At 51.4% G+C, this 27,083-nt stretch overlaps 1 protein-coding gene across 1 annotated transcript in view; it reads left to right on the forward strand.

Moving 5' to 3' along the window:
• LOC133075201 (adhesion G-protein coupled receptor D1-like) overlaps positions 1–23,152 on the forward strand; it is a 72,419-nt gene extending 49,267 nt beyond the window's left edge. Inside the window, exons 16-17 of the mRNA XM_061169265.1 lie at positions 7,846–7,987; positions 23,082–23,152. Of these exons, the coding sequence (XP_061025248.1) occupies positions 7,846–7,987; positions 23,082–23,120 (181 nt within the window). The 3' untranslated portion in view covers positions 23,121–23,152. The remainder of the gene's footprint in view (positions 1–7,845; positions 7,988–23,081) is intronic.
• The last annotated feature ends 3,931 nt before the right edge of the window (positions 23,153–27,083 follow it).

Here is a 27,083-nt window from a genome sequence, read left to right on the forward strand (position 1 = left end):
ATCTGGGTGTTGGCAAGCTTTTGCATAAAGGGCCAGGTGGTTAATATTTTCGGCTTTAACTGCCATAGTGTCTCTATTGCAGCAGAGCTGCGGGAAGGCAGCCCCAGATAATACATAAAGACATGGGGTGGTGTGTGCTGATAAAACTTTATTTATAAGACTAGGCAGTGCCTGTGGTTTGCACAGACCTGGTGGACAGTTACATCAGTGCTGGCAGCAGCGCACAGGGCTGGGGCTGACTTTGAGCTGCTGTGGCGAGTCGAAGTGTGTGCTTGAAGCTTGGCCGCTGGGTGTGGTTCCCTCCGTCCTAAGGGCTCCAGCCTTCCGTTGCCTCCACCGTCCTCACTGCCCAGGGGTACGCAGCAGGACTCCTGGGAGCCTCAGGACCCGGGGCGCCGTGATCAACTCTTATACCCCCTGCAAATCGTGGGCTTGGAGACCCGCACAGGCAGAGAATCCCCCTCCTCACAGCCCTCTACCCATTGGCGTTAACGCCATTGACCTCTGAACTCTGTCAGCAGAGATTTTAAGTGCTCATTTTCCTGAAGTCAAAAACAGAATGATTTTGCAATGATGACGGTGTATTTCTCAGGTATTGGACCTTTAGCTCTAAAGCCAACACTTGATGCAAAGATGTCTTACTGTCAACATTAACCTCAAAAAAGAAAATCACCCCCGAAGCTCTGCAAGTGTGGTCCCTGCGGTGCTTGCGCCTGTAGCACAAGGCAGCACAGAGGCGACACTTACCAGTTGGGCTGTGGTTCGCTCTTGGATTTGGGAGCCAGGCTCCCGGCTTTCTTCTCGCAGCTGGCTGCCCTCACCAGCTGGCGGTCTCTTTGCTCGCGTGCTCCTTTCGAAGAGGGAGGACGGCCATCCCGCTTTCTGAGGGTCTCTGTGAGCACTGAGTTAATGGTTTAAGTAAAGCCCTGGAACATGGTATGGAAGCACTTCCCTTATCGCTTCATGAGGTGTTGGATGTTCTCCCGCTCTCCGCCTCTAAGACGATTATCAAATTCCACGCAGGATTAGAAGCAGGTTTGCGCAGTCGTGCTGTTAGTGACACACCATCCCAGTGTCCCCACTCGCCGGCACAGCTGACTTCATTCCGTTTTAGTTGTGTGCATCGTCATCTTCACACATTTATGGTTTTTTGTGCGATTGGAAGGTTGCAGTGGAATCATTATGTCCTTTAAAGCCCCCTGGGGAGTGGAGTCAGCACGTGAGTTTAAAGCACGAGGAGGGGGTCGGGACAGGACGGGCTCTCCATCCCCCTCGCCCTGGGTAGACCACTCGGGGCCCATGTGCTGGCCGCCCAAGGCAATGCCTGACCGTCCACAGGTCCTGCGCGGGGGCTTTGCTGGCCTCTGCAGGCGCCTGGACACGGGGGCTCCTCCGTGGCCCCTGGCCCCTGGCCCCGTAGTGATAAGGAGTGTTCTGTTCTTGCTGATTCTCACCTGCCAGGCCAGCAGCTGGGACTGCCGTTTCCTTCCAAAGAGCCGTCCGAGCTGAGCAGGGAGCAGAGTCACCTGCTTCTCCTCCACAGACAGACCCGGGACCCAGAGGGTATGGCACTCCACAGCGGCAGCAGCAGCGGCAGGGCTGGGGCTCGTGCCTCTGGGTTGCAGCATCTCAGTGACGGACTCACACGTGCTTCAGAAGGACACGTTCTGTGGGGGTTGACGTGGCTTACATGTCTGCACTTCTGCTTTGTGGAGTACCGCTGAGCAATCCAGGCAGAAGGTCTGGCAGGGTCACGGTCGCCACGTGGCAGCCCTCGGGGTGGCCATCGATCGGGCAAACCTCCTCGGGGCAGACACCAGCGGGGGAAGGGCTGTGAGGTCCCAGGGTTTTTCCCCGTCGCCCCTCAGGGTACCCGCTACTCAGCTCGTGAGAAGGTCCCCAGGAGCGGAGACACTGTGAGCGCCAGTTCAGCTGACAGGTCACGCTTGGTGTCACCGACGTCGGGACAGGCTGACGCCCTGCGTCCCCTGATGCGAAGCAGTGGGAAGGGTCATCCTGCCCCCAGACGCTCGGTCCGACGGTCCCCACGAGCAAAGTCAAGGGACGTTTTGCAGCACTTTGGTCTGGACTGTGAAACATGCATGCAGTAAAAACAGTAACAAGAGCGGGGACTGTTCCGGATCAGAGGGGACTGAGGGGATACGGTGACCAAATGGGTGCCGTCCTTTCCTGGACGGGAAAGAAGCCGCACTCTGAAGGACACCGTGGGGACACTGGGGACATTGGACGGTGGACCAGGCACCAGATGATGATGGAAGCCGTGTCAGATTTCTGATCGTGATGATGGGATGGTGATTATGTAGAAGGCAGTCTTTATTTTTAGAGGGTCCCTGTTAAAGAATTTAGAGGTGGAGTGTCATGATGTACTTTCTGATGGTTCAGCAAAAAGGCATGTGTGTGTGTATGTGTGTGTGTGTGTGTCTAGAGTGTGAGATGCCAGATAAAGCAAATGTGGCAGAATGGTAGTAGCTGGGAATTTAGGTGCACAGTTTCTAGCAAACTTTCTGTGGGCGTGACTCTTTTGCAATGCAAAGTTTGGAGAGGAGGGTCCCGGTTTAGGCAGAAATTCTGGTTCTCGCCGTTCTCTCTTGAGAGACCCCGCTGAACTACTTCTGGACACAGAGAACTCAGCTCCTGAGCCACCTGAGTACCGCAGAGCTCACGTCCGCCGTCCTGGTGGGCGCCTTCCTCTTTGGTTGTCCGTTGACCAGAGGCCTCACGTCCACTCGAGAATTCTCCCAAGTCTCTCCAGTGCTCTCTCCCCTGTCACCACGGGCAGCATCTTTCATGAGGTTCAAGTTTCCTTTGCTTGGTGTTTTCAGTGTCTCATTGCTGCTCCCCTGATGGTCAGCGAGAACACAGCTCTGATGGGGTGGATGAGGATAGACCCCAGAGTGAGCAGGGCGCCACGTTTGAGTGGGAACTCGTTAGAAAAGTAGTTCATTTACTAGGGAATATTTCCAGTTAAAATTTTCCTTTTTAATTTCCCTATACAACTTGGTTTAACTGTGGGCCCCTTGTACTCGGAGTGGTCTCTTCCTGAGGTCCCTTTTCTTATCCCATGTGTGCTAACTTCTCTTGCTTGAGGACCAGAGCTCATCTCGCCACGCGCTTGGGTGTTTTGCTTGAAGATTTCAGAGTTCCCAGATCTGCCCCTGAGATCCTGGAATCTTCCATCCTCTCTGGGCTTAATTGAAGGCAGAGGTGACCAGCAGAGGGGTCGTGGCTCAAATGTGCCGAAATAGGTGAGGCTGCAGGGCTGGACTTAGGGCTGTGTCAGTCGGGTCCCCCATAGGGGCCAAATGGGTAATTTGGGGGAAGTTAAATGGAGGGGCCGTTCACAAGGCCATGGTCGGGGTGGGCTACCCACTAAAAAGGATAGAGTACAGTAACAGGAAAGCTCTCGGAACAAGGAGACGGGGCGTGCTGCTACGGCCCTGGGCTGAGGGCGGCAGGAGAACACAGTTCCCTGTGCAAAGAGGGAGGGGTGCGTGTGGGGACCAGACGGGTACCGGGCCCTTCGGTGGGCTGGGGCCAACTTGGGGTGACCCCACGGGGACAGCCCTGTGTGGGCCTTACTCTCCTCTCTGACGCCTCTGATTTCCTACCGGTGCTCCCGTTGGCTGAACGCGCCCAAAGCAGAGGGCATGGGGCCTGGATGAGGCAGTGCGGGGCAGGGGTCTGTGCAGAGGAGGGAACGGGGCGTAACACTGCGGCCCCCGCCCCCTGGCTGCCTCCTTTGCCCCGTTCCCTCCTTGCATCTAGAATGAGCTGGTTTTCCCAACCAGAAAAGACCCCCAAGCCCTGGTGTGATCAGCTCCAAAGTGACAGATAATCCAGCCTCCAAGCGTTAGATTAGAGATTAAAAACAAAAAAAATCAAACCTGGATCAGATTTATGAAACCAAAGTGAAACTCTTATTACAGTTGGAGGTACCAGAGAGATTAAATGAAGTGGTAAAAAAAAAAAACCAACAACCCTCTTTTTATTATGAAAAATTTTGAACATCTGTAAAAACAGAGAGACGGTCATCACCGGGTTATGACCAGGACAACCCATGGCCGTTTGGGCTTCCTCTGCACACCAGGCCTCACCAGTTATTTGGAAGCAGTCTCTGACATCATGTAGTTTCATCTGTAAATATTTAGTCTCTATTTTTAAAAGATAAAGACTCTTTAAAAACTACAGAGTAAACTCCCGCCATTATCACATCTGAAAAGTAAACAGTAATTTCTTAGTTCTTCTGGTGTCTCGTCGTTGTCGACTTGGGTGGGTCGTGTGGAAGCGGTGGGTTCCTCCTGGCCCGGTGACCCTGGACCCCCACCGGGGCCTCTCCGCAGGGCGAACCCAGCCAGAAGGAAGGGCCTCACTGGCTGCATGAGAAGTGAGTCACTGGAGAGCATCGGTGTAAACCCGTCCATATTGGGAAATTGCACTTTTCCAGATTAAAAATGCTCCTGAGGATGCAGTGTAGACCGTCAGCCTTACCGTGATTTGGTGAGTCTGGTATCAATTCCTGCCCTCAAAGGCGGCATTTACCAGACTACATCTGGCTGAATCCACGTGTTCCCGGGGTGGAATCCAGGAATCCACTCTGGATTTGCATTTTGTCTGTTGAGAGAAGGTTCTCCATGTGTTTTACATTTTTCCCATATGTTTTTCTTAAGTCGTCATTGTCTGCCTGTGAGACGATTCATTCATTCAACACATGTTAATTGAAAACGTACCGTGTGTCAGGCATGGTTCTGGGGGCTGGGAGAGCAATGAACACAATGGGTGAGAATGTGGCCCTGATGGAGCTGACCTCCCAGCGGGAGAAGACAGCTGACTGGATGAAATATTAGAAAACGGACACGGAGGGGGAAAGAGGGGTGTGTGACAAATGATGCTGTATTTTTAGGGTTTCATGCTCAATGGTTGTGATTTTATTGTTGGCTAATATTGGAGTCCTAATTTTTGCTAGAAAAATGACTTCTAGCTCGTTTGCTGGAATTACATACGTGCTGAGTGCACGGAGTTCTGCGGAGGGAAGCATGGACTGCAGGGCGCTGGCAAGGGTGAGTGCAAAGCATCTCAGCTCCCCGGAATCGCGGGCAGAGAGGTCGTCCACCTGGGCGGCCCCCTTGTTCTGCGAGCGAGCTGGCCTCTGTGTCACCGGGGACCACATCTTTCTGTCTTTGGGTCTGATTTGGTCCCTGGTGACATCAAGCCAGTCTTAGGTTTCCACGGCAGTGGCTGAACCCCATACATTTTCAGTGGGGGTGATATCACCTCTGTGGGGTGAAGACTGGTTTTGGGGGCAAGGAGTCTGAGCTATTACAGTGGTTGTGACTCTGCAGAGTTGTATAGAGCGTGTTTTATGTACGTAGGCAGATTTACTGTATCTCTGTGGCACTAAAATCTCACAGGATGGGCGGGGTGTTGGTGGGGTGATGGCAGGGTGTTAGGAAAAAGGTGTCTAATAAGACTCTTGACGGGGTGATGCTGAAACCAGTGGTTGAGAAACACTGAACTAACGTGCTGCTTTCTCTTCAGTGTCTTTTGTTTTGTTTTAATGTGTGTGACTTATTCCGTGTGTGTCTTCTCGTTCTGGGCTTGCACCAGTGACATTTTCCCAGAGAAGGACAATCAGACAGAAAATCAGCCGTGTTCTCTGAGCTTCCAGCAGCCCCTCAAGATTCCAACCTCGGTGATATTCAGACACGAGGAATCCATGCCTCTGTTTTGCTACAGACCCGGGTCCTTGGTGACCTCCTGTTGGAAAGACCCTCTTGCAGGGTCTTTCCATGAAGGCAGGGCTGGGGTTTTAAATCTTTACAGCGATATTTTTTTAAACGTCTCATATTGACAGTTCCAGGAACAGTTCTGTGTGCCGCTGGGGACCGGCTCTTTTTCAGGGACACGTGTAGGGAGCCTGTGTGCAGAGCCGGGTGTGGTGTGTGAAGGGGGACGGTTGCAGGAGCCGCATGGGTCCCACGGGCTCCACTCCAGGTCAGCAGCTTTGAGGCTAGTTAGTAGGCACAACTAGTCGAGGGAGGAGGGAGAAGATGGTGCCTCCAGCTCCCAGGGGTCGGCTCGACATTATGAAGATAGTCCTGTGGACATAAACGCACATAGGCGGCAGAATCCCCAGTCGGGCTTTGGAGAGCGAATAGGAGACACGCAAAGTCCAGATTGGGCAAGAGACCAGCAGGCGGCTGGGCGGCCCGAGCCGGGGCCGAATGACTCCACGCCGCAAGCATCCTAGTGTAGCTGTCTGAAATTCAGATTCAGGCAACAGACATTTGCTGATTACCTACCACACGCCAGGCAGGGCGAGGGCTCGAGCAGACACCGAGAACACAACATTCAGATCGGTGTGCATTCTGGGAGTCATTCAAGCACCACAAGTGGCAGGCCCTGAACGTGAACACCTTCTTAGATCTTGCACCCCGGGTTCCTTGCTTGCCTCGCCCTAGTCCTGGCCCTGAATATCATTTCAGCCTCATAACTCCATGAGACAAGTACTGTGTATATCAGTCAGGATTCTTTTGATTGGGTTGTAAGTGACAGAAACCCCAGCGTAAGCTGTTTGTTGTTGTTTTTTTTAATTTATTTATTTTATTATTTTATTTTATTTATTTATTGTTTCTGGCTGCGTTGGGTCTCCGTTGCTGCGCGCGGGCTTTCTCTAGTTGCGGCAAGCGGGGGCTACTCTTCGTTGCGGTGCACGGGCTTCTCATTGCGGTGGCTTCTCTTGTTGTGGAGCACGGGCTCTAGACGTGCAGGCTTCAGTAGTTGTGGTATGCGGGTTCAGCAGTTGTGGCTCGCGGGCTCTAGAGCGCAGGCTCGGTAGTTGTGGCGCACGGGCTTAGTTGCTCCGCGGCATGTGGGATCTTCCTGGACCAGGGCTCAAACCCATGTCCCCTGCATTGGCAGGCGGATTCTTAACCACTGTGCCACCAGGGAAGCCCCGTAAACTGTTTTAAGCAAAAGAGGAGTTTGTTGGATCACATAAGCTGAAAGGTGCACGGGCAGCTGGCTTCAGGAGCAGCTCGATCCAGCATCCAGTTGATGTCACTCAGCTCCATCTCTCAGCTCTTCCAGGGGGTGGATCCCCTTCCCAATCAGTCTCTCTGCTCATGATTGTAAGCCACTTCTGGGACCTCATGCTTCAGGGCTGATGTCTAGCAGAGAGAAGTGAGAATCTCTGACCCAGCATTTCCTTCTGAATCTTGTTACTTCTCCTCGGATCTTCTTGGACCATGTGCTCACGTCTGAACAGTCAGCATGGTCTGAGGAATGCAGTGCACTGATGCATTCAGGTCAGGATAGCAGGCTTTACTCTTAGTCAAGGATGGAGTTCCCTCCAAAGCACGTGGGCTGCAAGTGGGGAAGGGATGATTGCCTGGAGGGAAGCTGAGGTGCCTTTATCAGGAGAAGGGTGAAGGGCTACTGGGTGACAAGACAACAGGCATCTATCACACTACTATTTACCACACCGGTTTATAGTTAGGGCAAATAGAGTTCCAATAGGTAAGTCACTTGTCCAAGGTCAAGTAAATGGATGGCTGAGATTCAGGCTCATTGTTTTGACCTTTCTGTTCTTCCCCACATCCTGGGCCATCCCCCCTTCTTCTACTAGATTATAGACTCTGTGAGGTCAAAGGCTCCATCTCACCTTTTGGTACCAGCATCAAGCCCTAAAGAGAGCAGCTCTTTGATAGAAATCAAAGCCCCATCCCAAAAAGATTTCAAAAAATCTCAGGCTTAACATTAAATTTTAAACCCAAGCGTTTTTTCTTTTTTTGTGTGTTTTGTAATGATTTTTCATGTCTTTCCAAGGATTGCTGAGGCAGCAAACTACAAAAACTGCTTGCTGTCTGTGACCAGCTATCTGATTTCCCTGGAGGTCTTCCCGACGCCGAAGCTCTCCCAGAACTTATCGGGCTCCCCGCTCATCACTGTTCATCTCTGGCACCATTTGGTGAGTTCCAGTGAATTTGTCCTCATTTCTGTTCTTTGATTTCGTTTTGCAGCAAGGAATATTCGTATGTATGATTGTATGAAGAATCTTAGATGGATTGGTGCTGGCCAGGATTAGCATTTCCCTCTTTCTAGCATTCGTTTTCCTGGGATTATTTTTGAACAGCAGTGGAAAATCCCCCGGATGGCACTGGGGTTGGACACACAGTATTGACTTTGGGTAAAAAGGCTTCTAAGAACAGATGTCACTTTCATAGATGTGTGCGCCACAATCATGGGTATTTCTGATTTACAATAAATGTCGTTTTTGGAGGAGGGGGATATACTGACTGATTCTCCCTTATCTTGATAATAGCCATTAGTAAGTTGGAGGGCTTGGTTCTCTCTGGGAAACACAGTTTAGTGTTTCGAAGAGACTTTTTTATGCTTTCGGTTTTGAGTGATGAACTGTTTGTTTTGCCCCATTGTAACCGTAATTCTCTCTGCCTTCACTTTATCTTTGTCAGTGATAAGAACGACAAATGTATTGGGGACACAGATGTGCACCTGTCCTTTAAAAAGTACGATTTTCCCTGTGTCAGGATCGTGTGCTGTGATACAATGTTGATTCGACACCTGAAGGTGTGGTTTTTCATGGAATTTATTTTAAAAAATACAATATATATATATATATAAAATTTAGTTTATTGAAGTGTAGTTGATTTACAATGTTTTGTTAATTTCTGCTGTGATTCAGCTATACATATAAATATATATATATATATACACACACACATTCTTTTTCATATTCTTTTCCATGATGGTTTATCATGGGCTATTGACTGTAGTTCCCTGTGCTATATGGTAGGACCTTGTTTATCCATTCTATATGTACAATAATAAGAACTAAATATATTTTTGATTGCTTGAAGTCATACAAAGACGTTTCCCGCCAGGATTTTCTATTTTGTTCCGTTTTATACTGTTCCATCCCATTCCACCAACATTACCTGAAGCCCTACTATGTGCCAGCCTCTGGGTCCGTCCACGTGTGTTTTCATCCTCTCCTCAATGAGACGGCCATCGAGGGAAGCCAGTGAGTCAGGACATAGTCGCTCTCACTGCAGCTCCCGTCTCACCCTGCCCCCCGACCCTCATTCCCCACGAAGGTCAGGCCCCTTCTTGGTTCCCTCAGAACCCAGCTCTGCCCGGCTGTCCACACTTTCTGGCCAGTGTTCGTCTGTATTTGTGCTTTCCCAGGCTGATGGCACCACCCGACAGCCGTTGCTCCGTTCCCTCTTTCATCCTGACCATCTCTCCGGTTTCGCACATCCCTCTCATCATTCCCTCCTTCCTCAGGGAAGGACGTTTTCTTTCTCTTCTTCAGGAACCTTCCCTCCCTTCCTCTGCCCCGCCTCTCTGCCTGCTCCATCCCTCTCTCTCACGCCCTTTCCATCCACAGGCAAACTGTTCTGACCTGAGAATGCCCCTCTCACCCTACCTACCTCTCTCTCTCTCTCTTTTTGAAGAGCACAAAACATTAAAACATTTTAAATTGCGGTAAAATACACATAACATAAAATTGACCTTCTGAACCATTTTCAATCTTGCAGTTCAGTGACGTTAAGTACGTTTCACATTGTTGTGCAGCCGTCACCACCCTCCATCTGCAGGACTCTCTTGATCTCGAAAAACTGAGAAAAACTGACAGAAAAACTCTGTCCCCATTAAACATGAACTCCCCCTCCCCGTCCTCAGCCCCCGGCACCCACCCTTCTCCCTTCTGTCTCTATGACTTTGGCTACTCCGGGGACCTCGTGTAAATAGAGTCATAGAGGATTTGTCCTTTTGTGTCTGGTTTATTTCACTGAGCATCAAGTCCTCAAGGTTCATCCGTGTTGTAGCAAATGTCAGAATGTCCTCCTTTTTTTTTTTTTTTTTGGGCAGTGCCATGCGGCATGTGGGATCTTAGTTCCCCGACTAGGGATTGAACCTGCGCACCCTGCAGAGGAAACGCAGAGTCTTAACTACTGGACCGCCTGGGAAGTCCCAGAATGTCCTCCTTTTTAAGGCTGAATCATATTCTATGGTGTGGATGGACTACATACATTTTGTTTATCCATGCATCCGTCAATGGCCACTTGGGTCGCTCCCACCTTTAGGCTATTGTGAATAATGCTGCCATGAATGTGGGTGTGCAAGCATCTCTCCGAGACCCTGCTTTTGGTCCGTTTAGGTGTGTACATGCAGAAGTGGCATCGCTGGTTCCCAAGTTCCAGAGATCTTATGTGACATCCACCTTCCCTTCCCTTCTTCAAACTATTTAAGGTCGATTTTTACTATCTCCACTTTCCATACACATTTTCGAGCTGCAAAAATGGTCTCACACGCCTCCAGAGACCCCTGCTCACCTGAGCTCCGTCGAGGCCCGTGCCCCGCCGCAGCCCCTGACGCCCCAGCCCCGGGCTTGCCGTCCACGCCCTGCAGGTGCCGCCCTTTCCCTGGTGTCAGCTCCACCTCTGCTGCACCCCCTGCTATAACTCCCTAACACACCTGTTCCTTCAGCCCCTCTGCATGAACGTTTACTTCTCTGAATTCATGGGCATGCCGTGATTTCAGCCATCACCTCCGGGCAGATGTTCCCGATGACACAAAACCCACCTCTTCCCTCGGCCTCGCTCCTGTTTCCGGGCAGGTTTCTCGGCTCCAGGTGTGCAGGTGGGCACGTTACCCCCGAGCCCGCACGTCCTCTGTGTCTGTCCTCTGTCACCACGTCGCCTTCTCTCCGCTCTGAGCCTGGCACCCTGGCACCCTCCTGGGTCCGGGTCTCTGCGCAGGACCAGCTGTGACTCTATTTTCAGAGCATCCCTCGCACCTGCTCTGCCCCGCCGTGCCTCCCCTGGTTCTGCCTGAGCTAGAAGCTTCCTGACTGTTCTCCCTGCTTCATTCTCCCCGAGTTCCAGGCTTATCTTCCAGAAACACATGCCAGGTGGTCTTACTCACCTATTTAAAATCTTTCGGTGACTAAGGTTTCCCTGAAGACACATTTCAACTCCGGGCCTCACGGTCGGTCTCTAGCGGACCTTTCCAGTCTGACTTTCTGCTTGAATGTCTGTCTGGAGGAATGGAAATGCTCGCTCTCCCGTGAAGTCCAGGCCTGGTGGACCTCCACCCTTGCATGTGCCCCTCCCTTTGTCTGGAAGGCCTTCTTCCCACATCTCTGGGGTCAGTCCCACCTCCTCCATGAAGCCCTCTCTGATGTCCCCAGGGAAGGACCACGTTTCCCTCCAGGCCGTCTTTGCACTGCATCAGTACCACCTCCAAGGACCGTATGTTATTATTTATGCAAATCGACCATCTCTTAAACCAGCCCGTGCGTTTCTGGAGAAGCTGCCCTGGACCCTGTTTGGAATCACTGATTCCTTCCTCACGATGCCTGGCATTGAGCTTTGGCTCACAGCAGCGGCTCAGTAAATGGTTGTTGAGGGAATGCCGAGCTCAGAGTCAGCAGCACCATAGAAGTAGCCTCGTCAGGAGCTGTGTTGTTACCTGTGTATATTTGTGTGGCTCCTCTTCCTATGGAGAGATGCCCGTCCCCGGGGCAGAGGCTCTTCCCCTGCTGCCATCGTGAGGATGCAGCCTACTCGGCAAGAATGAGCTCGGAGGGCTCAGCTCGGCGGGCTCAGAGGCTCAGTGTTGGAAATTTGGTCCTGGCGTGAAGCAGCGGCATCTTTAGTGCTTCCAGTGTTGGGGGTCTTATAATGTGGCATCTGTAACCCAGGTGTATAAAAGCAGAGAAGCCTTGCTCTGAACGCCTCTGGAGGCGATGTGTGTCTGAGGCTGAAGTGGCCCTAGGGACGGGGGCTGTGAGTCACGGTGGACGCTGGGGACCAGGCTGTGCAGGGGCTGTGGGTTGTGCGGGGGAGTGGGGGGCTTGGGGACCAGGGCCCGAAGCTGAGGCACGAGGCTGAGTGGGCGGGGGGGGAGGGGCGGCTGGCCTGAATGCAGGGCTTCCCGGTGTCCAGACCCTCAGTGAGTTCACGGGGCGGGGATGTGTCCGTGCGTGCACACACACACACACACACACACACACACCCCCAGGACATACGCTGACACACAAATACACGCACACATGCAGACCTAGCACACACACAGACACACAGACACACACACCCAGGACACACATAGACCCGGCACACACACACAGACACACAGACACACGCACCCAGGACACACATAGACCCGGCACACACACACAGACACACACAGGCCCACGCTCCCACACCCACCCTCCTTGTTAGATCAGGCTGGTGTGAACCTGGAGTTTGAAGAGCGGGGGTGATTTTGTTTTGTTTATCACGGTTCCCTCCCTCCCCCCCTCCCTCCCAGCCCCTTTCTGAGTAGGGCTGTCTCCAGAGCCCCCGACCGTCAGGACCTCACCATCAGCCAATGTCTTTTGTGATGTTCTGCCATAAAGATCCTTATATTAAAAAAAATGTTCTCAGTATTTTCTTAGGAAACCAACTCGAGTCGGTTAGGGGTGCAATGAAATAAACAAACCGGAGTCCACTGCCCTGATACCCGGGGGCTTTGCCGTGAGTCCCCAGTGCTCATTATGGTTCCATGTTGTCTGTGGGTCGGGACCCGGGTCTGACAGACTGTGATGGCCAGTGTAGCCGAGGCTTCTGCGCCATGTCTTCTTCGGAATCTCTGTGTCAGGCATACCTGGGACCCAGCGTGTGCGTCCTCAGAGCCTGTGTTCAAACCCATCACAGTGTTTTCCTTCATCTATGTCCCTTGCTTCCCAACCCATCAAACTGTCCAGATTCCGACCCTGTCCTTTGGCCGACCCCAGTCGTGCTGATTTGCAGGTGGCTTCCTGCTGCTTCGCCGTGTGTCCTGTCCGGCGCGGGGAGCCTGCTGGGCTGCAGCCTTTCCCAGCTCAGAGCACTTGGCCGGGCAGCTGGCAGTGACGTAGAGGCTGTTGCAATAGACCGTCCAGCTGAAGAGGATAGAAACGGGGAGCAGTTGCACAGCCCCCTCTAGAAGTTACTCAGGGCACCACCCTGCTGTGGTTAACTGTCCCTGTAGCAATTGCCAAAGTCCCCTGCCTAAAAGATGGGTCAGAAATGGCAGTGTTCTGGCCAGTTAGAATCGCTCACAGCCTCTAATCAGAATCTTAATTTGTAAATCGAGACTGAACGGTCACCTTTCCCTGGTCCACGAAGATGAGACCTTTGCTACCCCCAGAAGGAAGCAAAGCCTGAGAGAAGCAGATTCTTCGGAAACTCTGAGAATTAGAAAACCAAAAGCCAGTGTCTTGAAGAGCTAAGTGCTGTCAGTTTCGATGGCTATTGTCTAAAATTTACTCATCAATCCGGCTTGAGCGCTCTCTGACTGTCAGTCCCAAAGACAGGCCGTCCATCCATCAGGATTGTCATAAAGTTGGGAAGGGATTGAGTCCAATGACAGTGATGATCTAGCATCGGTGATGTTTGGCCCGGGAAGTGGCCAGAATGGAAGGTCTGCCCCTCTGTGCGTCTGACACCAGCTCCCAGAGGACCAGCGATGGGGCTGTGGTCAGAGCACAGGCTGTGCTGCCTGCCCAGCTCCGACCCGTGACGGCCGTGCGCCTCTCAGCAGTGAGTCCGTGGGAGGCTCGGTGGCCGCCACGCGGGAGGAAGCCCAGGCAGGATGCGGACCACGGTGACCAGCTCAGAGGCTGGGGCAGCGTGGCTGCCATAGCCATTCACAGTGCGAGCCTTGTGTGGAGGGGTTGGAATCGCCCATCTGAAGTCGTTTCATAGTAAGAGAGGCGAGTAATCTAGCGGGTAGTAAGAAAATCTGCATCATGAAACACTCACAAGTAAACACGAGGGTATAATTTGTCCTCCGGGATGTTTATTCATTGGCTCATACGTTGACTCAACAAAAACCAGCTGTGTGATCTCGAGTGGGGTGTTAGCCTCCCTGCCTCCATTTCGTCCTTTGTAAGCCGGGACGGGGGTTAGTTAGCGCTTGTTCAGTTCATAGTCTGCGGTGCAGGAACAAACTCCGGCCTTGGATGAACTTTAGCAAAGAGGGCGTTTTCCAGGATATCCTGCGGCTCACAGAACTGGAGGGGAGCTCCAGCCAGGGGTGGTCAGGGCCGCACAGGGGCCCTGCGCTGGTGCTGGGTGAGGACCACCTCTGTGTCTGTGCATGTGTCCCCTCCTCACAATTCAAAGCCCCGGGAGAGAGCAGGAGGGAGGATGTCAGTTGGTGTGTGAGGGTTGTACGCCCGTCACGGGCCAGAGGGTGGCGGGGAAGTGGGTGTAGTTCCCCCAGTATCACCTGTGTGGGGTTCGTGCACCTTGACAACTGTAGCATCTAAATGATGGGGTGGACCGTGTGAACAGAAGTCCTGACAAATTCTAGCCCCAGGACTTCCATCTGAGTCTTAAGACGCACACGTGCTTGGGGACAAGCTCTGAGGGAAGCCCTGGGCCCTCCCCTCTGGGGGGCTGGGACCCATGTGCCCTCAGGGTGTTGTACCTTCTCAGGCCATCTGGATGCGGGGAACGGCGTCAGGACACAGGGGGCTTTGGTCCTGCCGATGGGAGCGGGTGATGTGGCGTGGCTTCCTCAGAGGTAGTGCCACAACTTCTGATCTTTGAAGGGAAGCCGTACACCTGGATTTAAAATTATATCTCTGGATTTGTATTGTTGGCAGCTGATTCAAATTCCCTTTTAACATTTTCAACCAAAATACATCTGTGGGTTGAGTTGGGCTAGTCGGTCACCAGTTTACAACCTCTATGGTTTTTTTAAGATTTTTATTTGAAATGATTTTAAACTTAAGGAAAGACTGCAAAATAGGACAGAGTTCCCATACACCCAGCTCACCCTAATGTTAATATTTTAAAGTACAATTCTTGAAACCAGGAAATTAACAGTGATATTAACTAGTCAATAGACATGCTTTGGATCTTGTCAGTTTTCCTGCTTAGGGCTTTTCCATATAGGACCTCACCTGTCTCCTCACCTCCCAGCCTGTCGTGGTTCTTCAGCTTCTTGGTCTTTCAGCACCTTGACGCTTGAATTGTCCAGGACACTCACTTTGGAGAACATCTCTCAGTGTGGGATTATCTGATGTTTTCTCATGACGAGGTTGAGTTTATGCATCTTTGACAAGAGCACCCCAGAAGTGAAATTGTGCCTTTCTTATTGGATCACACCAGACTATGTGAGTTTCCTGTGGCTACTGGAACAAAATAACACAGACTAGGGGGTTAGACAACAGACGTGTATGGTCTCACATCCTGGAGGCTGGAAGGTGGAGATCAAGGTGTCGTCAGGGTTGGTTCCTCCTAACGCCTCTTACCTTGGTGTGTAGACACTGCCTTCTCTCTGTGTTCTTATGTGATCTCTGTCCTCTTCTTATAAAGACACCAGTCATATGGGATTAGGGAACAACTCTATGGCCTTATTTACCTTAATTACCCCTTTAAGGCCCCGTTTCCACATACAGTCACATCCTGAGGTCCTGGGGACTAGGTCTCCAACAGATGGATTTGGGGGCACAATTCAGACCAGATGCAGGCAGTAAAGGATGGCATTTATTATCATCCGTGATGCTCACTTTGATTGCTTGGTTGAGGGGGTGTTTTCCAGGTTTATCCATTGTAAAGTTATCGTTTTTCCCTTTGCAAATTATAATCTCTTGTGAGGGAGATACCATGAAACTACACAGCTGTCATACCTCTCATGATACTTTCTCCAAAAATTTTAGTGTCCATCAATGGTTATTACCTGCAAAAATTATTGCTGTAGTGTTTGCCTAATGTTGATTTTCTATTTCCATCATTCTTACTACATTTATTAGTTGGAACTTTAATATAAGGACAAATTATTCAATTATTTATTCATATCAATATGATTCTTGGACATTTTGTTCTGTAGGCTATAATCCAATACTGTCATTATTTATTTTGTTGTTCAAATTGTCCCAGCTTTGACCATTGGGAGCTTTTTTCCAGTTGGCTTCTGTGTCCTTTTGATATGCCTTCCTCGTTTTTGAGTCTTTCCTTACTTTCTAGCATTAAAGATATTCTAGGATCATGGAATCCACCATTTCTCCAAGGAGCCCTGGTTCATTTTATTGGCTAGTGGTGTTCAGAAACCAGGATCTGGGTGCAAAGTGTGCTCATTTCTACTGGGGTGTCATTGCTTCTGAAATGTATGTATGTACTTAAACAAGCAAACACATGCATTTATATATTTATCTATATCTATCCATCCGTATGTATACGTTAAAAAGTGTAAGTTCATTCTGATAACGCTTTGCAATCAAAGACCACAGGATTCATTCGAGGCTTTTTTTATACCTTTCCTTCTCCAAAGCTGGCTCTCATGATTCTCAGTATTTTTACTTATTTGTAAAATAAAATATATTACACATACAGAGTAGTTCAGGATTGCTAACCCATACCCCCGTGGGAAACAAATGTACTAACTAGAGGACAATATTTGTTCACATTCTCTTTGCCGTTAGCTTACACTATACAGTTGAAATTCTGTTTTACAAAGTTACCTAGGTTGGTTCCTTTCTTCTCCCTTCCCTTCAGAGTGGGTTAATCATTTGTGATACAGTTAGATTCATCTGTGGTTGTTTGTATTCAGTGATGGATGTACCCCATTCTGGTCAATTTTAGTTATTGATTTATTTGGGGGGGGTATGTGCAATGTAACCACAGTCCTAAGGGTCAGATCTACACAAGCAGGTGCACTCAGAGGCATGGCACCCCACCCTGCCCTGCTCAATCCTCTGTTCTTTGCACTCCATCCCCAGCCATGCCCTCTAGGTAAGCAGTTCTCTTAATTTCTGGTTTATCCTTTCTGTGTTTCGTTTGCATTGAACAAATAGGCGCATGTACATTTTCTTATATCTCCTTTCTTCCATGAAGGGTAGAGTGCTATAAAAACCCTTTTGAACTTTGCAGTTTTTCACTCCACAGTATACCCTAGAAATCACTCTAAACCAGTTCATAGAGATCGTCCACATCTTTTTTTTTTTTTTTTTTACAGCCGCATGTGGATTTATTCAACTGTGTGCTGTGTGGATTTATTCAACCATCATGTGGTTATCAACTCCTCTCCTGCATACGGGCATTTGAGTTGGTTCCAATATTTTGCAAGCAATTTGTTGGAGTGAATGACATTGTTTGCCTGTATTTCCCCATTGTGAGAGGTATAGCCTCTCTTCTATGCTCTTGGAAAAGTGTGTGTCTACTTGCACATGGACCCCTCTCCCCAGGCTGCTCTCTCCCTCCTCTGTGTTGGCCTCTGGCTGTTCGGGGAGCAGTGGAGTGACAAATAGCAGAGAGAACAGGAAGAGCTCAGTCTCTGCACACGAGGTCACTGTGAGAATGGGTGCTGCCAGCCAGATTCCTTCCCCTCGGCTGCTCTAGTGATCTGTGTGTGTGTGTTTAATTCATTTCTGAAGACGCAGCATTATGAGCTGTCGACCACAGACAATAACAATCACCCAGATGACCCAGATGAATACAGCACGGGGAGCAGCCTTCCTGGAACTCGCTGCCCCCAAGTGACAGTGCGTTCTTACCCCCGGCACGGAGGCCCGGAAGGCGTGGGCAGGAAGCAGGTGTCGATGCCTCCGCCTGAGCTGTGCTGTGTGACCTGGGTCGTGGCTGGAGGGAGGCGGGGGATGGCTTCGAGTGGTGTTGAAAGCCGCTGGGCTTCAGGGGTGGCTGGAGAAGGAGCACCAGATGAAATTGAGTGTTGCTATGCTTTTTGAAAACACGGTTCTTTTTTCTTTAAGAACACCACCCTTCCAGACTCCAGCAGCTAAGGAGAGATGTTTGGCTAAGCATCCCTTTGCTCTGGGAGGCTCTGGGCAGGGGCTCCGTCTTTCACTGGTCTTTGACACCTTCTTGTCACTGGAGTGGTTCAGAAGATGGTGTGGTCTAGGGGTGGGGAGTGGCGGGAGTTGGGGGGGGGGAGTGACGGCGGGGGTGGGGCAGGGGGAGTCAATCCTTCGAAAATACTTCTCACTTTCCTGCTGCAGCTTGAATTCCGGCTTGGGCTGGCCTCGAGGCAGCTGCTGGACGTTTTGTAGAAGTTTACATTTTTTCCTTCTCTGAAGTCAGGAAGGCGCCAGTTTGGAAACCGGAGAAAAAGAAAGGATGGATTAGAATGCAATCTCTGTTCTAATGGTGGGTCACTGTAGTTATTTTTAAAAAAGAAAGTCTTTGAGTGAAGACTGTCGTCCTGAGGAGAGGCGGAGAGGAAATTTTGTCAGACCAACCGAGGACAGTAATTGCGGCTTGTCTCATCCGAGCTTTCTCTATGGTTTTGGGGGTTTTTCTTTTGAAGGTTGCTTTTGCATTTCTGAGGACGATTTTGGAGGCATGCTCTTTTGACTTAAAATGATTTGTGCAATGGGAAGCGTTTTTTGCGGAAGCCCGGGCCGGTGGGCAGGGGCGGGCGAGAGGGGCTCCGCGGACACGTGGGGACTGTCCCGCCATCGTCGAGGGGTGCGTGGCTCGGAGCCGCTGCGCTTTATCCCGGCAGCAGGGCCCGGGCTGACGTGGCGTCTTTTCCTGGCACAGAGCGGGGACTCCCTGGGGTTACTGAGGGACAGTGGCCGCAGGCCGGTCCCCAGGCCTCTCCTGGGGGTCCTAGAGGGGACACTTAGTTAAACCCAGGCATGAGGGTGGCCCACCAGACGCGCTGGGCTTGCGTTTCTGGGACACCACGTGGTCATGTCATCAGTCCATTTCCGAGGACATCGGGTCCCATCAGTTAGTCCAGACGGTCAGGCTGCAGAGGGCAAGTTGGATCAGGACGTTCCTGAGCCCAGCCTGTCCTCTGAGCCTGGGCACTGTGAGAGGACAGAGGGGGCCATGCTGAGGGGCCGGGGTGGTCGCAGGCCTGGCCGGGCCATGGGGGGACCCGTCTGGGGCCCAGTCATACCCTGGGGCCTGTCCCTATCCCCCCACCCCCCCAAGCTTTCCTGAGCTTTGCCTTCCGAGCCCGACAGATTTCTTCTCCCAAAAAGCCTGTTTAATGTCTCGGGGGCACCTTGGTCCCTGAGTCAGCACACGTGTTTCATCAGCCAAGGTGTTGGAATAGAGAACCGTCGGGGGTGGACTCCAGGTGGCTCCTGAGTGACCCCGAGCCTCTGGCCTTAACGTCCCCACTGGACAGAACTGCGGCTCAGACACATGCAGGCACTTGGCCTTTGAAGTTGCTTTTCCTTTGGACACTTGACCTCTCGACTGAGATGGTCCTGGCTTCCTCTCTTCAGCATTACCTTGATGAGATTCATCTAGGACAGGGCTTCGTACCTGCAGCACTATTTATATGCTTGTTGACCATCCTGGTATGCCTTTTTGTGTATATTATTCAGCTCTTTTGCCTATATTTGTATTGGGATGTCTGCTTTTTTTTTTCTCACTGATTTTTTTAGGAGTTCTTTATATAGTTTGGGTATGAGTCACTTGTTGGATGTATACATTGCAAATATCTTTTCCGATGGGGTCTTGCCTTTGTACTCTTGGGCTGTCTCCTGGAGTTTTAAGTTTTAATGTGGTCGACTTCATCAAGCTGTCCTTTTATGCTTTGGGCTTTTGTGTCCTGGTCGAGGAATGTTGCCTCACCCAAGGTCATGAAGATAGTCCCCCGAGCTCCCTGAAAGCTTTATTGTTTTCTCCCTCACCTTTGGATCTAGTCCTTCTATAATTGTTTCTGTGTGTGCTATGAAGTGGAGGTCAAGATTTATTTATTTTTCCCAGGTGGATAGCTAATTTTCCTCGCTCTCTTTGTTGAAAAGATAACACCCCTCCCCCTCCCTTTACACTGCAGTGTCACTTTTGTCATAAATCAGTTCACTGTTTACATGCGATTCTGTTTCTGGACTCTGCTCCTATCTGTTTATTCTGGTGCCAATACCTCGCTCTCCAAACTGCTGCAGATGTCTAATAGGTCCTGAGATGGGCTCAGACCCCCCAGCTTGGTTCCTCCAGGCTGCCTTGGCTACTTTTGGTGAGATACACATTTTAACATTTGATACACATTGACACACACCTTTGATACACATAATGCCCTTCAAAAACTTGTAAGAGTTTTCATTGTCCCCAAGCGGCCCCGATTTCCCCACGTCATTGCAAACTCTGATGGCAAGAAGTCTCCTAGTACTGATATTGTTGTGTTTTTATTTGCATTTCTTTGATTATGAGTGAGGCTAGACACTTTTTCCTATTGAATTGGCCATTTGCATTTTTTTTTTTTTTATAAATGACTTTATTTTTTGGCTGCGTTGGGTCTTCGTTGCTGCGCGTGGGTTTTCTCTAGCTGCGGCGAGCGGGGGCTACTCTATTGTGGTGCGCGGGCTTCTCATTGCAGTGGCTTCTCTTGTTGCGGAGCACGGGCTCTAGGGTCGCGGGCTTCAGTAGTTGTGGCACGCGGGCTCAGAAGTTGTGACTCGTGGGCTCTAGAGCGCAGGCTCAGTAGTTGTGGCACACGGGCTTAGTTGCTCCGTGGCATGTGGGATCTTCCCGGACCTGGGATCGAATTCATGTCCCCTGCATTGGCAGGCAGATTCTTAACCACTGCGCCACCAGGGAAGTCTGGCCATTTGCATTTTTATTGCTTATATCCTTTGACTTCTAAGGGCCGTCTGCCTATCACAGCATTAACTCATTGTCTGTTATGTTTCATTTTGACTATTTTGGTCATGTGCAAGTTAAACGTTTTTATATTATCCAATGTAGCCACCCTTTTCTCCAGAAGAAGGGTGTGTTAGTTTCCTATTGCTGTTGTAACAAATCACCATAAACGGAGTGGTTTAAAACGACACAGCTTTATCATCTTAATGCTCTGGAGGTCAGGTCTCCAACATCGGTCTCCTTGGGCTGAAGTCAAGGTGCCAGCAGCTCTGCATTCCTTCTGGAGGCTCCAAGGAGCTCTGTGTCCTTGCATCTTCCAAAGACCCTGCCGCTCCTTGACTTATCTCTCCCTTCTGCCTGCACGGCATCTTCAAACCTCTCTCTTTGACCTCTGCTTCTGAGGTCACCTCTCATCTGCCTCTGCCCCTCCTGCCTCCCACTCACAAGGACTCTGGTTGATCACACTGGGTCCTTACGGAACAGCCAGGAGTATCTCCCCATTTCAGGAGCTTTAACTTAACCCCACCTGCAGAGCCCCTTTCCCTCGTAAAGTGACACTCCCAGGTTCTGGGGATTGGGATGGGATCTCTCTGGGCGAGGGGGTGTTGTTTTGTCTACCGCAGAGCGTAGTGTAGGAGTCTTTAGGAAGCCCCTTCCAGGTCAGTAGGGCTACTGAAACCCTCGGGGAGGGTGGCCAGGTTTCTGAGTGTGACAGCCACCACTGCGGGGTGGCAGATTTCCCCGCTAAGGCATGAGATTTCTGTGCCCGGACCGTTCACTCTGATTGATGGAACACGGAGGCAGATGCATGATTGCTGCACCTCATCCCCCCTCCACAGAGGAACCCAGCTGTGTGTCAGGGCCGGGGTGGAGGGTGTCAGCCTGAGTCCTAGAAACAGCGGTCTTGCCACTTCCAAGGAGCAGCGAAAGTGCTCTCCCCTGCTTTTATGGCCAAACATGGATGCCGGATAATTCAGTGTGTAGCAACTGCCGTGTTTCCCAAGTACGCTGAAAAGAAACAGAAGACCAGTAATCTAATACGCGTGTAAAAGCCCATCACTTAACTAGCCAGTTTGCCAAACACAGAGCACCTATCGTGTGCCAGGGAAGCCTGTTCAGCCGACAGGGTGGTCCTGGGGGTGACTGTGGGTACCAGGTGCCTCTCATCGCTCAGCGTGTCTTAACCACACAGCATCCTCCCGTGGGGCGTTCCGCGTACACCCGGGCAGAGGAGATACCGCTTCTCACTCTGTGTTTTTGAAGTTGCCACGCGGACACCGTGGGAATGAGGATTGGGCAAAGCCTTGGTCCCATTGTCTGTAGCTCCAGTTAAACGCGGATGGAGAGGGCCTCAGGCTGCCCAGACGGCCTGTTTGAACTCCCCGCCTTAGTTTACGGCTGCTCCTTGGAGATCACTGCTGAGATTCAGAGTCTCGGGCTGGTCTGCGTCTTTCCAGCCCTCTCTCCTGGGCCGGCCCACGTCCCTTCCTGAAGACGCGCTGGGCTGAGGCCTCTGAGAGCAGAACCGGCTCTGGTGGGGGAGGCGTGAGGGCAGCTGTTTGCCCGGCTCAGCTGAGACTCTGGGCTGTCCTCCTGTTCCCTCCCTCCAGGCCTGGCTGACTTTCTTCCAGGATCTGAGTCTGTGGGTCCTGGTGGATTTTGTGGGATAGATGGAAACTCTGGGACTTAGCTGGAATGCACCTACCTTTTGACCCATTATTGGGATGACTTGGTCCACAACTCAAGACACCATATGGTCACCTCACACACCTGTCCTTTCAGTTAATCACCCCACCGCATCTCCGCCCCCGACTCCAGCTTCCAGGCTCCCAGGGCTCAGATTCATTCTCGTGCTTATCTTTTCCAAAAGGTTGGGTCTTAGCAAACACTAGCCCTCCACCCTTAATTCAGTCCCTGTCTTAAATTAGGTCACTGGTTTCAGGGGACCCCTTTCCTTTCTCTGCCATTGGCCTTTACTGGACCACCCAGATCCACCACACAGAGCTCCGAGACTCCGCAGCTCGAGATGGGGCACGCGGGTGCCAACCACCTGTCTCCCCAGAGACCTCGGGCTCCTTAGGCAAGATGGTCTACCTTCCCTCCGGGGACCAGCTCTGCATGCCAAACAGTGGGGTGGCTTTTGCTGCGGCTCAAAGACCCCCCAAGATGCTGTCAGCCCCACCTCCCAAATCTGGGGTGTCTGCTTGCTGTTCAAGTGACTCCTCTGTGAATTGCCACCTGGGCAGCATGCCTTTGAAATGACCCCAGGCTGGCCTCCTTCCTCATGCAGATACCTACCCGCCCCTTTTTCTTTTGGCCGCGCTGCGGCACGTGGGCTCTTAGTTCCCCAACCAGGGCTCGAACCCGCACCCTCTGCATTGGGAGCACGGAGTCTTAACCACTGGACCGCCAGGGGAGTCCCATGATTCCGACCCCTTTGACCCTCAGAGAGAAGAGGTGACGTTTCCATGCAGATGCGGCCCTTAGCCCTGCAGACACAAGCCACAAGAGCTTTCCCCAAGGAAGCAGCACCAGCTCACAACCTCTCACCTGAAGGGATGCACATCAGCCCCAGCCTTGCCACCTGCCACTGGGCTGCTGCTGCCAGACGAGCTGGAGCAACCCTTCCGCCTGCGGTCCTGGTCGAGCTCACGAGCTGCCTCTCTTCAAAGACAATCTCACAAGTGCATCCTTTATTGTTCAACTTGTAGCTCCTTTTAGACCCTCCCCATGGACGAGTCACCTAATGGATTCTGACACTGAAAATTCAGCTTTGTGGTGGGTTTCACAGCTCAGTTTGGTTTCCCGAAAATATAATTGTTGTCTCGGTTGAAGCTTCCAGTCATCATTCCGGGACCTTTATGGTGAGGAGTGGCAGCTGGGCAGCTTATTAGGGGCGCGTGGAAGGTCCGACCACGAATCTCCCCGTCCCCCTGAAGGGCAGCAGCCAGCAGAGCAGTGGCCCTGCAGCTCCAGTCACAGCTTGTCGGGTTTTCACTAGTGATGTCTCTCCTTCCTTCCCCCGGTCCCAAGAGGGTTATGTTTATTGGAGAAATCCTGAGACTGTCCCAGCGGCCACTTCATTAGTCTGGTCGCTCTTCTCCCCAGTGAAATAAAACTGTCATTAACACTCGTTCCCGAAGCTCTTGATGATTCTGTGGTCTGCGCAGAGTCGCCTGCATTTTTCACTCTCGGCCACGCAGCAGCCGAGCTGGCGATGCCAAGTTTTCTGTTTTGTGCGAGCGGGCTCTTGGGTGGGTCCCCTGTGAGCTCGTCCAGATGGGGTTGGGTTGTGGTTTTGCGCAGCGCAGAGGCAGGGGTTGGGGGGCAGGGTGGCGGGGAGGAGTCTGAGGAAGCAGAGGTTTCCAAAGCCGGCCGTGCCCTCGGCTGCTTTCATCCTGGTAGGGACTCCTGCAAACTGGGGATGCAGACCTTCATTCATTCATCCGGCATACATTGATTCAGCCCCACGCCTGTGCTCTGCACCGTTGTGGACTCTGGGGACGCCGATGAGCAGGACAGACTTGTCCACAAATGGCGTTCTCTCCCCCGCTGGGAGGGTGGGCGTGCAGTGTTGGTTTATTGATCCTTTCTCCTCTGAGGTCAGCCTGGATGCGTGGAATTGTTATTTGCGGCTGGGCTGGGCTGGGAGAGCGTGTGCGTCGGCGAGGGCGTCTAGGCAGGCACCTCTTTGATGGGAAAGTGAGCGTTCACCCCTCTTGTCTAGCTAGTGGGAGTTGAGGTGATGGAGGCTTGGGCTGCCTCTCTGCCTGCTGGGGGGAGGACAGCCTGTGGGGTGTGGGCGACCGCAGGAGGGGGAAGGGGCATGGTCCTAGCCAGGAGCTGGCCCAGCCGCATGACGCCCTGTGACCGCTTCCACAGCTGCTGCATCTGCTGGGGGCGGGAACGGCTGAGTCATGCTGGGGCCTCGGTGAAGTGGGTGAGGACTGGGGACACACACGGTGTCACGTGATGCTGAAGAAACTTCTGGGCATGTTGATGACCTGGGGCATTAGCGTCCAAGCACTTGCACCGTGCGCTTGGCAGGACAGAGCCTGCCCTCTGCTGGCCCCGCCGCACAGATGACGCCGAGCAGGAGGAAACAAGACCAGCCTGCTGGCTGGGTTCCCAGCTCACGTCCCCAATCCATTCCTGCCCCGTCTCCGCTCACTGTCCTTGCCCAAGACTGTCATCTCCCCTCCGAACCACCGTGATGGTCTCTCAACTGCTCTCCCGCTGCCAGGCTTGCCCCTGCTACGCACAGCATCCAGAGGAATACAGTCAGCCCTCTGCACCCACAGGTTCAACCAATCTCAGATCAAAAATATTAGAAAAACAAATTCCAGAAAGTTCCAAAAGGCAAAACCTGAGTTTGTTGTGTGCTGGCAACTGTTTGCACAGCATTAACATTGAATTTACAATTACATAGCATTTATATTGTATTAGGTATTATAAGTAATCTAGGCATGATAAGGTATATGGGAGCATGTGCGTAGATTATATGCAAATACTACACCACTTTGTATAAGTGCCTTGAGTGTCTTCGGATTTTGGTGTCCGAGGGGGGTCCTAGAGCCAATCCCTCTCGGATACCGAGGGATGACTATTCGAAATGTCCGTTGAATTGTGCGACTCTTGCGCTTAAAACCCTCGACAGCCTTCTGTGCATTTCGAGTACCATCTAAGTCTACAAAGCCTTGTCTTTTTTTCAGCCTTGTTCTGTGCCACCCTCCTGTTCCCTCTCTGCCTCAGCCACAGGACCTTTGCACGCGCTGCCTCTGCCTGCAGCTTAGATCAGCTGTGTTGTCACTCTCTGAGGGGCCTTCCCTGACCCACCTGGACACTACTGTGTCCCATTCCTTGGTGGTACTTACACTCATCATGTGGTCATTGGATGAATGCTTGTCTTTTCCCCTAAACTGTACCTTTCCTGCATTTTTGCTTATCATGTTGTGTGCAGCCTGTGGTGCATAGTGGGGTCTTCTGATGACGAGGATGCTGAGCTTGGAAAAATGAAATGGCCTTCTCCACATTTCCTGGTTGGGGAGTGCTGGCTGCAGGTACTGAATCCAGGTCTGCGAGCCACCAAAGCTCTGCCTTAGAATGCAGCCTGTCCTCCCTGGGAAATAAATGCAGACTTCAGTCAGCATCTTCGAACTTGTTCTATGTTTTATGCTGTGAACAAGAAAAATACGCTGCTCAAGGCTTAGCTCTTCTGCATTTAGTTGTTGCTGTGATGTTAATAGCCGGCCCCCAAACATGATGTTGAGTTGATTGCTTTAAGATTTGAAAATAGAAACACTGCAGTGGTCCATCACTTAACGGGTGTGATACTGTTATTATTTTTTTAAGGAACCAGATTATAACAATGTTAATGGAAGTCAAAATGAAAGAAGAAAAATTCGCCCATTTTCCTAGATGTAGACCTATTAATGCCTTACACTCATGCATGCATTTTATACAGCGGGAATCACAATGTAAATGAAGTTTTTATTCTCTCAGTTAATTATTTTCAATATATCTATAAAAGACAAGATGATTGCTTGGAGATTCATCCACATCAAAACCAATAGAGAGAAAAATTATGCCACTAGTAAGTGCTCTTATTCTCCTCCTTGTTTATCTACTTAAACCAAAAAATAAGCAAAGCTCTAAAAACAAACCAGTGTCGGGGAAGCACGAAGCTGCTCCTGTCTCCAGCCTGCTCACGTGGGTGCTTGTTTGCATGCACTCACCATCCGTACGTACGTTCCCGTGGCAGCTGAGGGCTCAGTGACCTGGCACCTGGGCCGACCCCCCCTCCCTGCAGGCCAGGCAGGTCCGGGCTCAGCCCAGGCAGCATCTTTGCTGTTTTGTTTGGTATCTCAGAGTGGGGCTTGTGTTTGATAGAGAGAGAGGGCATCAAACACAAACCCCCCTGTATTTTCTAAACTAGACTTGACAAAGCTTCCCGTTTTTTAAGAGAATCGAGAATTTTTAATATGAAATTTTCCAAAAATTTGGAACCCTGTTCAGGGCACATAAAATACTCCTGGAGACAGGGATGGGCCAGCTGCACGACTGCGGTTCCCTCGTGTTGCTCCCAGATAGTTTGCTCTGGAACCGTGGAAACACAGCCAGGAGGGGGCTTTCGGGTGAACATGGGAGATGGGGCTCTGTGGGCTCGGACCTCATCGGGGATGTGGACAAGGAGGTCCTGAGCAGGTGAGGAACCAGGGTGGGGGGTGGGGCTCTGCAGGGGTGGTGACTCATTTCTGTCCTGAGGGGGATTAAAGGATGCTCAGATGACAGTGAGTCCGATGGAGGTGGAAGGGGAACAGGTCAGCTCAGGCCCCGCCATGGGGGAGCCTGGTTTCCCAGGACGGTGGACGTCACCTCTGTGTAGCCCCCACCTGCCCGCCCTCTCCACTGTGATGATGATGCAAACAGCAGCTCCAGCTCCTGAGCGCC

This window comes from Eubalaena glacialis, chromosome 15 (genome assembly GCF_028564815.1).
Source record: "Eubalaena glacialis isolate mEubGla1 chromosome 15, mEubGla1.1.hap2.+ XY, whole genome shotgun sequence".
Lineage (NCBI taxonomy): Eukaryota > Metazoa > Chordata > Mammalia > Artiodactyla > Balaenidae > Eubalaena > Eubalaena glacialis.